We start from the raw sequence: 11053 nt of genomic DNA on the forward strand, positions 1-11053 counted from the left end.
TTGTGCATGGATTGTTTGGGATGATTAGGTGGTGACTAAACCAAATGGGATGTCAACCAATAACAGATGTCAGTTTCTGCTCCATTCAAAGCACAAGGAAAACTCCACTCTGAGGCGGTAACTGTGATTTAGTGGACTGAACATATACTTCATTAGGAATTGCACATGCACAACTGATGGGACAATCAAACCCTCTGATTCTAATTATTGCTCTGATACTAACTTGCTATGTGACCTTGGACAAGGCTTATTCAAATGAGTAACGTTGTAGGATCCCTAACCTCTCCATGTCTGAGCCTCCCATCAGTAAGATGATGATATGTGTTTATCTACCTACCTCCCAGACATTTTTTAAGATTAAGTGATAATTAGTTAATGTCTGCACACTGCTTTGAAGATGGAAAGTGTTAAGTTTTCCTACTATTATTTTATTGCAGAAGGGAAAGAAGCAAGATGGGCATGGAAAAAATATTTCCAAACTTCTAAGAGGGTATCAAAAACAATGGTGAGTGAGACAACTGGCTGGCTCAGTGGTTTCGCAAAGGAGACAGAATCTTTGTGTCAAATCAGTTCAAATCCCAGCCTACTTTGTTAGTGGCAGAAAGTAAATGCCATGTGATGGATGATCTGTGCCGTATAAGAAACAAGCTTGTGGTCTTCCTCCCTCCAGTTCTCCGTGGAGAAGTCTCCATATCACACCAAAACAATAATATTGTAATTGTCATATGTGCAAGGACAGTCTCCAAAGAATGACCAGAAATTAAGCAGGTGTAAAGACCCGGTTACCCATTCAGCCTAGAGATGGTCCTACCTGAGCAAGGTTAAGGCACATTGGTAGGGTTGGTTGGTGAATCTTTCTCTGCCAGTATTTATGCTGTACCTGATCTGATGATAGATAAACAAAGGACTTCCATCTCCAGAGCATTCAATCTGGCATTACCCTCACATTCTTTCAAAGGTGAGGGGAGAAAAAAACTATAAAGAAATAATCATTTATATCATAATAAAATTAATGATTATAATAATGACATGGGGAAAAACATTCCACTCTCCTAGGTAAACAATATATGTTTATATTACATTTCAGTTTCCACAAATAACAATATAGAGAAATCAAGATGAATGAAGCTATGTTTAAATTACATCACAGTTTTCACACAACCTGATAAAAAGCCAGGAAATTCAATAATACATGCCCTGTTCTCATTTCCCTCAGCCCCAGGTTACGGACTAAAGAATAAAGTGTCATTCATAAAACTGTGCACACATGATGAATCACATCACACCCCAACCTCAGCTATACATTTAATTTGTCTATGATTTACCCAAAACTGAACTTTTGACATTCATTCTTGGTCGTTCAGTCTCTTCTGGGGAAATATCAAGAAGTATTTTCTTAAAACCTTCCAAATGCTGTGTAATAGAATTGTAAATAGAAATGAATTGAACATTACTGGCAGAATGCTCCCTGCTTTAATTTCTTTTGCCCAGAATGCACATTTTGCCCCTGGCTTCCTACGTCAGGGAGCTGCACTGTAGTGAATGTCACATATCTCATGAATCCTGCAATCTGATCTGTTCAAGCAGATGCCTATATACCCTTATAGAGTCCTACTGACGTCACACTGGAATGTGGTGGTCCATCCGCCATCGGGATTGTGGGATAAGTGCCTAAAATGGTCTCAGGGACCAGACTCTGATGTCAATAAAAGTGTTAACTCCTTTAACTTCAATGAAGTTATTCTGGATTTAGGCAGAGATCAGAATCTGTCTCCTGGGCTGCAACTCCAATAATTCACTAACTCTGAAAACAGATGGTGCTGAAAAGATATGTCATCAACACAAGGAATTTATACTGCATGTTAGGGTCAAGCTTTTGCAGAAAGCTAATCTGAATCTTGGGATTTCAAGAGGTCTCTTACAGATTCCAAGTTCCAATCAATCCAGTTCAACAAAAACTCTGAAATGGTTGCTTTTATTTTTTTCAATAAGTTGTAATGCTTACACACAAACTCCCAGCTCTGTGTCTCTATTTTGTCTTCCCCAGATGGTGTAGTCAAGCAACGCACTTGGTGTGTGGTGGCAGCTTCCAGAGAGCTAGTTGCTTGAGGCCCAGCCCAGGCAACTCAGCTCTCTCTCTAGACCCTGTCTTTAGGCTGTGTCTCTAGCCTGTGTGCTTCTATTTCCATAACATTTCAAAGGCCTTTTCTGGCTCTCTAGATTGTCAAGGGCCTCCATCATCTTGCATACTGACTTCTATATTCTCCTCTTCTCTGGTCTTTATGCAAGCTACATTGTCTCCTTCAAATCCATTCAAAACACTGCTATTAGGCTCATCTTCCTGACTCATTGCTCTGCCCACATCACCTGAAGCTTTTGGTCACTCTTGGCTTCCACTCCACCACTGGATCAAACACAAGCTCTTTGTCTTCGCCTTTATGATCCTTCATCATTTAGCCACTCCCTAACTATCAGATCTACTAACTTATGAAGACATCAGCCCTCTCCTTCATTCTTCCAGGAATGCCAGCCCCAATCGCCTGATTTTCTCCATCCTGCCCTCTATACACAAGAAAAGTTCTGTTAAAATCTGTAAAGCTGCCTTCTATCCTCATTTACATCTTAATGCCTACTCTGTGGTGATCCCTACAAATCACTCCCATCTGCCATTTGTAAGGTGTGTGACGAGCTGAGAGTTCTGCTAGACGCTATTCATCATTTTATTGTAATCTCTAACCCACACCCACCCTTCTTGGCTGTTCTGTCTGTATGTTGCATTCTGTCTGACATGTGAACTGCAGACTGTCTGGAATAGGGGCTGTCTTGTTTATTTGTACATCACCCAGCACAATGGGGCCTCAATTCTTGATAGGGTTCATGAGTACTACTGTAATGTTCAACAACAATAGACAAGACAGAGGTAACACTGGAGAAAGCAACTGGAATATCTACATCAGCCCTCCCAGATTCCAAGAGCGCCCCTGACATTTGATATTCAGGGTAACAGATTGAGAGTTGTGTGAGACCTTTGGCAGATCCTAGATCAAGTGTAGCCAAGGCTACTTTTCTCCATGTGAGTTTAGGAAGAAGGGTGGGGCCTTTTGTTTGGATGCAGAGCTACCTACATTTATCCATGTCTTTCTCACTTTAAGATTAGACTGTTGTAATGCATTCTGTACAGTACTGCACCTTCAGAAACTTAAGGTACTGCAGAATGCAGCTGCCTGTCTATTAAATAGCATTTCACAAAGAGTGCAGGTTACATGAGAACTTTGGGATCGACACTGACTTGCAATTAGTTTCCAGGTATAATTGAAGGTGTTGGTTTATAGCTATAAATCCCATAATCATTTGAGACCTGGCTCTCTGAATGACCCCTTTCTCCTGGTGCCACACTGTGCCAGTTGTGATCAGCAAAATGGCTGACTGTCAGCATCCTGGTTTAAGAGGGAGGCAGCGGGGGTATTTCCATACCAGTGCCTTGAGCTCTAGAACTCATCCACCCCATTTATTTTGGTTTAAGAGACACCAGATTTGCTGTCTGAGTGAGAAAGTTATAATTATTTTGTTGGGAAGCTATATTTTTTGTAGGTTGGGATGGGTTGGTCAGGCAAGCCATTTTTTGTGGGTTTTAATCCTGCATATTTTCAATGATTCATACAAGCACCTGGACTTGTGGTGTAGGTGATTTTAAAGAAATCTGAATAACTAAATGTTTGCACGGTTCTTTGAAGATGTAAACCATCTATCTACAAGTTCTAGATGTTGTTTTTAAACTATGTGGTGTCTGTGACTGAAAAAAACCTAACCTTTGACACACAACAAGCTGAGGTTCAAAAATTAATGTGAAGCACTGACAAAATTTCAGAGTACTAGTTTAAATGATCACTGAGCAATTACTTTGTCTGGTTCAAACAAACATAGAACATAATAATCTACAGTTTCATCAACCCCAGAGCTGTTCTGGGAAGGTTTCAAAGCAGCTTCTTACAGAAAAGTGTCTTCCTCCCCCCAGATTATTTCCACTGAAATGGAAAACCTCTATACAAAAGTTTTGCATGGACATTATATATTTCATCCCCTCCATTTCTCTCAAGCTGTTACAATCTGCTGCATTCAAAATGTGTTAAAATATGTCTGAAATGATAGCTCACTGAATTTACTTTATGCATCTTTGAGATAAGAAGAAAATTAATATTTTAGCTTATGTTCTTTGGAAAGAGCTAAAAACAATCTTACAGCTGAACAGAATTTGACAACAGGATCCCCTTGGATTATACCCATGTACCTTTTCCATTAGAACTTCTCATTTGTCCAATCAGAATACTATGTTCTTATTCAAACCTTAATAGCAGGTGGACTCTGTAATAATCTTTCCCTGTGTATGTTACTGTATTCTGTACCCATTGTGATGCAAGCATAGGGGTTTGGTTGCTTTCTTGCTTGCTTTGCTCTTTGTGTTTTGTCTCCTAAAATTTTTAATTCAAAATTTGGACCAGAAACCAACAAAAACCTCCAAGAACACCAATCAGTGTTTCAGGAGCCGAGGCTAATCATCTGATACTTCTTCCGATCTATTTTAGCTTCATACGTCAGTGGAAATGTTGAGGAGATGTATATAGTTGAAGATTTTCAATCCCCATCCCGGTTGGTTTCATTTTCTAACGTAAATATATTCCTGATAAGGAAGTTTGCAATGGAAATAATTTGTTGTCAGCTATCCCCCTTGCCAAACAACTTTAAACTATTTTTAGCTGTATATCTTTAAACAAAACAGATTTGAAACGATGTAAAATGAAAGAGAGCATGTTTAGTTCCTTTTCAGATAAATCGCCCTATGCGTTTGATTGCTCATCTTCGCTCTTCAGACACTCCTGAACAATTTGAACTCTTCAACTTCTTGTGTTACAGTTCCCATAGTGCTCTGTGACGCTCTTGGTTTACAGCAAATGTTTACTTCAACATATGCACAATAAATACCACACTGTCGTGGTATGCTCTCTCCTTTTTAATGTAAACCTCCTAACCACATTAGTGAGAGTGAACTGAATCTCAGCGTTGTTTCTCTTTCTTTATTATTAGATATTTAGTTAAGTAATTTAAATGCACAAAAAGCCACTAAACTTTGAAATAACACTACTAATCATGCGGGTGTAATAAGATGCTGAAGAAAGGGGCACTTTAAGTTGTGAGTAAAAGGGCAGGATAAAAAAGCACTAATTGATTTGAAAATGGCGCATTTTGCCTCTATTTCATACTAATTGGCACTCAGACGGTGAGTACTTGCAGAAATATTGCTTACCTGTTGGGTCACTCATGAACGCTCCTGAGTTCCGGGAGCTGTCCAATGTACCTCTCTCCTTGTCGGTTTACCTTCAGGGTGGTGTCCCAGACTAGGTGATGTACCAGACTCCTCTGTTCTCTCCTGATCACATCTAACTGTGCGGAATAGCTCTTTCCATTTGTCTTTGGAAGCCCTGAATTGCTTCATATAAAATATATGTAAGGAAGAGTGAGAGAGTCATGTAGGAGACATAGTTCCAGCCTCATCCTTCACAGAAAAAGATATTTGGTTTGCAACAGCTGCTCAGTGTGTTGGAAATAGGAGGAGAGCTTTGCCATCGACTGGCAATGTTTGCAGTCCTGTAGCCAAACAGGAAGGATTTTCCCGGATGGTTGGTTGGTTGGTTGGTTTGTTTGTTTGTTTGTTTGTTTGTTTGTTTGTTTGTTTGTTTGTTTGTTTCTGGGGATTTTTTTTTCAGGGGAGGTGTGATGGGGTTTGAAATCCCCGCAGAAAATTAAAGGCTAAATAGCCCCAAAGCGGACGTGGTGTGCTGATGATGCATGATAAGCATTAAAGAAATTACCGATACGTTTGCTTTTCAGAAATAAACTCCAGTCAAGGACAAAAGGTACCCCGTGTACCAACGATGTACAGTAGGAAATCGATAAAGAGATGCAATTCCAATTAAAGAGTGGTGGGTCTCACAAATGATTATACCTCTAGGGCTAGTGTGCATATCTAAATACAGTAGGTGGTGTCTGAACTGAAAAATACAACCCTCCTGCCCCCTAAAATCGCTAACTCGGCAAGTCAAAGGTAGTCAGCAGGATTCCGATTTAAAAAATCGTATTGTTCTCATTGCGTGACTTTAGCTGGTTTCGAATATGCCCAGGCGTTGATTGGGATTAAAGCCTATATTCTTCTCAAATGCGGGAAGAAAGAGTTTCACATCAAGTGCTTTGAGACTGGCTGAAACAAAATGGGCTTTACAAGCCAGTGTTTTACTGCCCCGCTGGATAGATGTTTGAACTCTAGTTGAAAGGGGGGGGGAGGAGGGAGCCGATTCCAACAGTTACTATTGGGAATGCAATATGGGGTCCCCTACAATGCTTGCTTAGGCTAATGGAGGTCCTGCCATTCAGCAATCCTTGCACTGGGATACAGGGTAAACATTTCCCCGGTGACCCTTTGCATGCAGGTCCCCTCTTCGGGACATCATTAAAAGCCTACATGCACTTGTCTGACATCAATTGTCAGGCACGGTCTCAAGGTGCAGAGATCCGTGCAGCGAGCAGGGAAGCTAGCCCAGGGGAGAACAATCTTGGCCGCTCGGGCTTGAAAGAGGCTGAAAATCGCTTGGTGGCGGGGGTGTCGGAAGAGACAAAAGCGCGCAGCAGGTAAGAGCTAGGGACGGTTGCCAAGAAGGAACTGCCCCTGATCGCTGTGACAGGATTGAAGCCCTGGGGACCTCTCTCACTGGAACATCCACGCGTCCCCGAGGGGCTGCCTGTCTCCTCTCATCAGCATCGAGGGGAAAGAGTTCATAGCCTTCCTCTTTGGTCCAGCTAATCCGGTTATCTGCTGGGTTATAAATATTAATGCCCTCGCGCCGTTCGGCTGGGGATGGTACCAGCCAAGCCCTCTGTGGAGTGAGATATCAGCCTCTTCCCAGCCCGCACACGCCCTGGGAGAATCGATGAAATACCCAGCCGAGCCCAGCAAATGGCGTATCAGGAAGGGCCGGTGGGCGCCTCGGTGCTGGACTTCGTGGCCGATCTCTCCCTGGGGTCTCCTGAGTGCCACCCCCGAGGGGTGCCCAGCCTGGACCTGTACGATTTCTCCTCCGCACCTCCGTTTGGGGAGAGAGCCCTGGCTCTCCGAGAGGGCATGGCCAGGGGGCTGCCTCTGGCCCCCTTTGATGATGGAGACCCCGAGGAAGAAGAGGAGGAAGAGGAGGAGGAGAGAATGAGGGGCACGTCTCTGCTGGACCGACCCAAGAGAAAGCGAGTCATCACCTATGCCCAGCGCCAGGCTGCCAACATACGGGAGAGGAAGAGGATGTTCAACCTCAACGAAGCGTTTGATCAGCTGAGGAAGAAGGTGCCCACCTTCGCCTACGAGAAGCGGCTCTCCCGGATAGAGACCTTACGCCTGGCCATAGTCTACATCTCCTTTATGACTGAGCTCTTGGACAGCTGCAACAAGAAGGAGGCGAGCTAGAGAGCCGAGGACGCAGGGCTTCTCCATCCAGGGATGGAGGCGGACAGCAGCATCCCAGCCCGGGCAGGGGGAGGAGAAAGGACGGGGGGCGCAGGTTAGCACGGGCAGTGCTCCTGGCGCTCTGGCGAGTGTCCGGGCTCACGCAGAGGGTTCAGGGGACGATGGGATAAGATCAAATCAAGGGGCACTCCGGGAGGGCGGGGCAGGGAGGAAAGCGCCACCATCTGTACATGCGTCGATATCTAATGGGACTTTTGGCAAGAAAAAAAGCGACGATGATTTTTGTTTGTTTCTTTTTACTTCAGACTTTTGCAACCTGCTGCCTTTGGGGGAAAGGTCTGAGGCTCCCCCGCTGACATAGACCTGGTGGCTTTCAAAGGGGTTTTCCTTGGAGGCATCCCTGCCTTACAGTGACGAGGAGTAAATGCTTTCCACGTGCTGCCTATTTGCTCCGTTCATGTTAGCGGGGTTCGCCTGTCGAAAGTCCCTACTCTTTTCTTCTAGCCGGAAAGGGCCATCTAATGCATCACATGACAACTCACGCGTCGAATGGACCATTTGAACAGAGCTGGGAATTGGCACGGGGGCTTCCAGCAAGCCCAGCACAGTTTCATGGGAAAGGAGTGCTGGGAAAGGACGGGGCGGGGGTAAGGTCTGGGAGAGAGTCCAGCCGCGTCCAGGCGATGTTGAAAAGTCCCCGAAGGAAAGGAAGAGACAAGGGCGGGGGGGGGGGGGGGAAGCCAATGGCTCCCGGGAAGAACGTGCCCTAGGAGCGATCCGTGCTCCGGGTGAGCAGGGAAACACACGCCCCTGGGCCCGATCCCCGGCTGGCGTCAATCAGCCGGCCTCCCTGGGCTAACCGCCGCTGAGGCACTGCGATGAAGGAGCCGGCCTGGCAGCCAGCGAGCGAGGCAGGCCAGAGGGATCCTGGAGGGGTCCCTGCTCCCCCCGTCTCTGGCTCGGCTGCAGAGGCCGGCTCCGTTCGCCTCCCGCGGGCACATAGCTGGGCGCAGCGGCCGGGCGCCCCTAGAAAGCCCGGCGCGTCCTCCGTTGTGCCCCCTCGGCCCAGCCCAGGCTAACTGGCTTGCGCTAGCCCGCTCGCTGCCGTCTCTCCGCCTGCAGGTGGGGGCGGGCGGGCGCTCACTGCAGGCCCGGCGAGGGGCGAGTTTAATTATTTTGGCATTATCCGAGAGCGCCGCCGAGGTCACCCGTTCCCATGTGCCCGGGACCTGTGGCAAGAGCCAGCGGCGAGTGACGAGATGAGCAGCGAAGGGGAACACCCCCTGTCCTCCCAGCTGCTCCCACCCTTATCTGCCCTTGACTCGGGGCTGCTTTCCCCGGCAATAGCTCTGGCCTTTGCCCTGCAAACTGAGTCCCCTGCAGGGGCTCCTGAGTGCTTTCTGAGCTCAGGTCTGGCCTGGCTCTCGCGCCTTATGTGCTTTCCAGCTCCTCTGCCAAAGCAATGGAGAAACTGACCGAGATTAGTCACCCCTGGCCATTTTTACATCCATCCTGGATGTGTTTGTAAAAGATCTGTGTAGGAATTATTTTGGCCTGAGTTATGCAGGAGGTCAGACTAGATGATCACAATGGTCCCTTCTGGCCTTGGACTCTAGGAATCTGCCTCCTCTATTAGTATATCACTGGGATTGCATCTGGTCTGGGGAAAGGAGGGTGGGCGAATTGGGGCCCCGGGAATGAAAATTTGACTTGTCTAAAAATAAATTTGAGATTTTGAAAAGTTTCTTAAAAATTGGCTAGCCCTAAAGGTGATCTGAAAACAGAAAAAAAAATCGTAAAATTTTCATTTCATTTCCCCCTAATTTTTAAAAATTTCAGAATGTTGCAATTCAGAAAATTCCAAACACCTGTAATCTAAATCTGGAACATCTATATCTACATTGCCGACAAATTTCTCTCTCTCTCTCTCTCTCTCTCTCTCTCTCTCTCTCCACATACATTCTAGTGTTCCTGCTCCCTCTCGCCTTCATTTCTCATGGTTTTCCGTCAATGGATCCATTGTTACTTCTTCTCCAGTGAGATAAATAAAACAGGTTTATTTACCCTGACCTTACATCAAAAGCATCTTAATAAACAGGTTAGGGTCTGAGTGTGCCCTCACTGAAGCCAGTGCCAGAACTCCCTTTGAATTAAGTGGTATAAATCTGCAACAGTGCGAATCAAAAGAGTGTCTCTGGATTTTTGCCAATATAACCGAGATCAGAATCTGGCCGAAGTATCTATGATTTATAGTCCATGGTTTTGTTAACTCCCATAAGGATTGTTATTGCTGTTTCTCATTATGTTTATTATTTACTATTAATATTGCTATTAACATTTGCATTGCCAGATGCTTATTCCTTACCTGTGCTGACCGTCCTAATTCAGATATCAGTTGCTTTGCAATATATCTGCTTTCTGAGTTGTTGAAATATCTTTTCTAAGAGAGGGTGGGCTGGCTAATACAGGCCAAACCTCACTATAAAACTGGGGTGCTTCCTGTATTAGAATATATTCTGCTAAAAATGAAAAATTTAACTAGAAGTGAAGATTAAACCCCGTAAATCAACAAATGGTCCAGTTGTATATTGTTATTACCACTGTATAAAGCATCAACATGAAGACAGGTTCTTTAAGGACAATGGAGTGTGCAATTAGATTTTCATTTCTTAAAACTACTCTATATTATAATTTTTATATAACTGTGCTCTCCATAGAAAGGCTGTGTATCTCTTCATGAGTGTTCATTTCTGTGTCACTGGATAAAATTAGGTCTCTATAACCCATTTAATTTTAAGCTAAGAGCTTCAAAATGTAAACATGTCTGTGTCAGATAATTCAGAAATTATTGGTTTTCCCTTTTTTTGGCTTAATAACAAAACATTGGAACATTTCAAGATCCAAATTGTTTTCATACTTGTGTTAACAATTAGGAAAAAGCAGAAAGCAAAGTCTGTGTTTTATTATTTATGTGTGACCCAAAATCCTGATCCTTTATAATTAATTATTATTAAAGAATTCACTGGAAATTTGACAATGGTAAATCAGAGCTATAGTGAAATTCCTGTTTGAATCATTGATTTTGAAGAAAAAAATGCCACTGCAGTTTATGCCAGAGGAGAAAATGTATAAACAGCTCAGGGCAAATGTCAAGGACCTCCACTGGTGTAAATTGCTATCGCACTATTGCCTTCAAGGGAGCTCCTCCAATTCTGTGTTGATTTACATGTGGGGAGGAGCTGACAAATGTCTTCCTACAAACCAACTATCAAGTGCAAGTGTCTGGCTTTGCTTGCTTCAATTGATTTATCACTGACTTGGATGACTTTATTAAAAAAAGCATGATCTGATGCAATCACATCCTTAGTTCAGTACTCTCTTGGGCTCCCATCAACCACAGTAACTAGATCTGTTCAGGCAGACCCCTTCACCCCTGTGGGACTCCACTGAAGGCAGTGGGATTCCATATGGGCCCATCCATCTGCCCCTGTTGATCCAGTTGCAATACTGGGGCCATGGTGTGCCAGACATTTTAACACATTTTGGAAC

The 11053-nt window shown here is 44.4% G+C and overlaps 1 protein-coding gene across 1 annotated transcript; it reads left to right on the forward strand.

Moving 5' to 3' along the window:
- The first annotated feature begins 7006 nt into the window (after positions 1–7006).
- On the forward strand, positions 7007–7504 carry FERD3L (Fer3 like bHLH transcription factor). The gene has a single exon (XM_007069519.1). It carries the CDS (start codon positions 7007–7009, stop codon positions 7502–7504), a length of 498 nt encoding a protein of 165 aa, XP_007069581.1.
- Positions 7505–11053: the final 3549 nt, after the last annotated feature.

This window comes from Chelonia mydas, chromosome 2 (assembly GCF_015237465.2).
Source record: "Chelonia mydas isolate rCheMyd1 chromosome 2, rCheMyd1.pri.v2, whole genome shotgun sequence".
NCBI lineage: Eukaryota > Metazoa > Chordata > Testudines > Cheloniidae > Chelonia > Chelonia mydas.

What these genes read in the sequence shown, in the direction of transcription:
- FERD3L (XM_007069519.1), top strand. Translation starts at nt 7,007, where the DNA reads ATGGCGTATCAGGAAGGGCCGGTGGGCGCCTCGGTGCTGGACTTCGTG.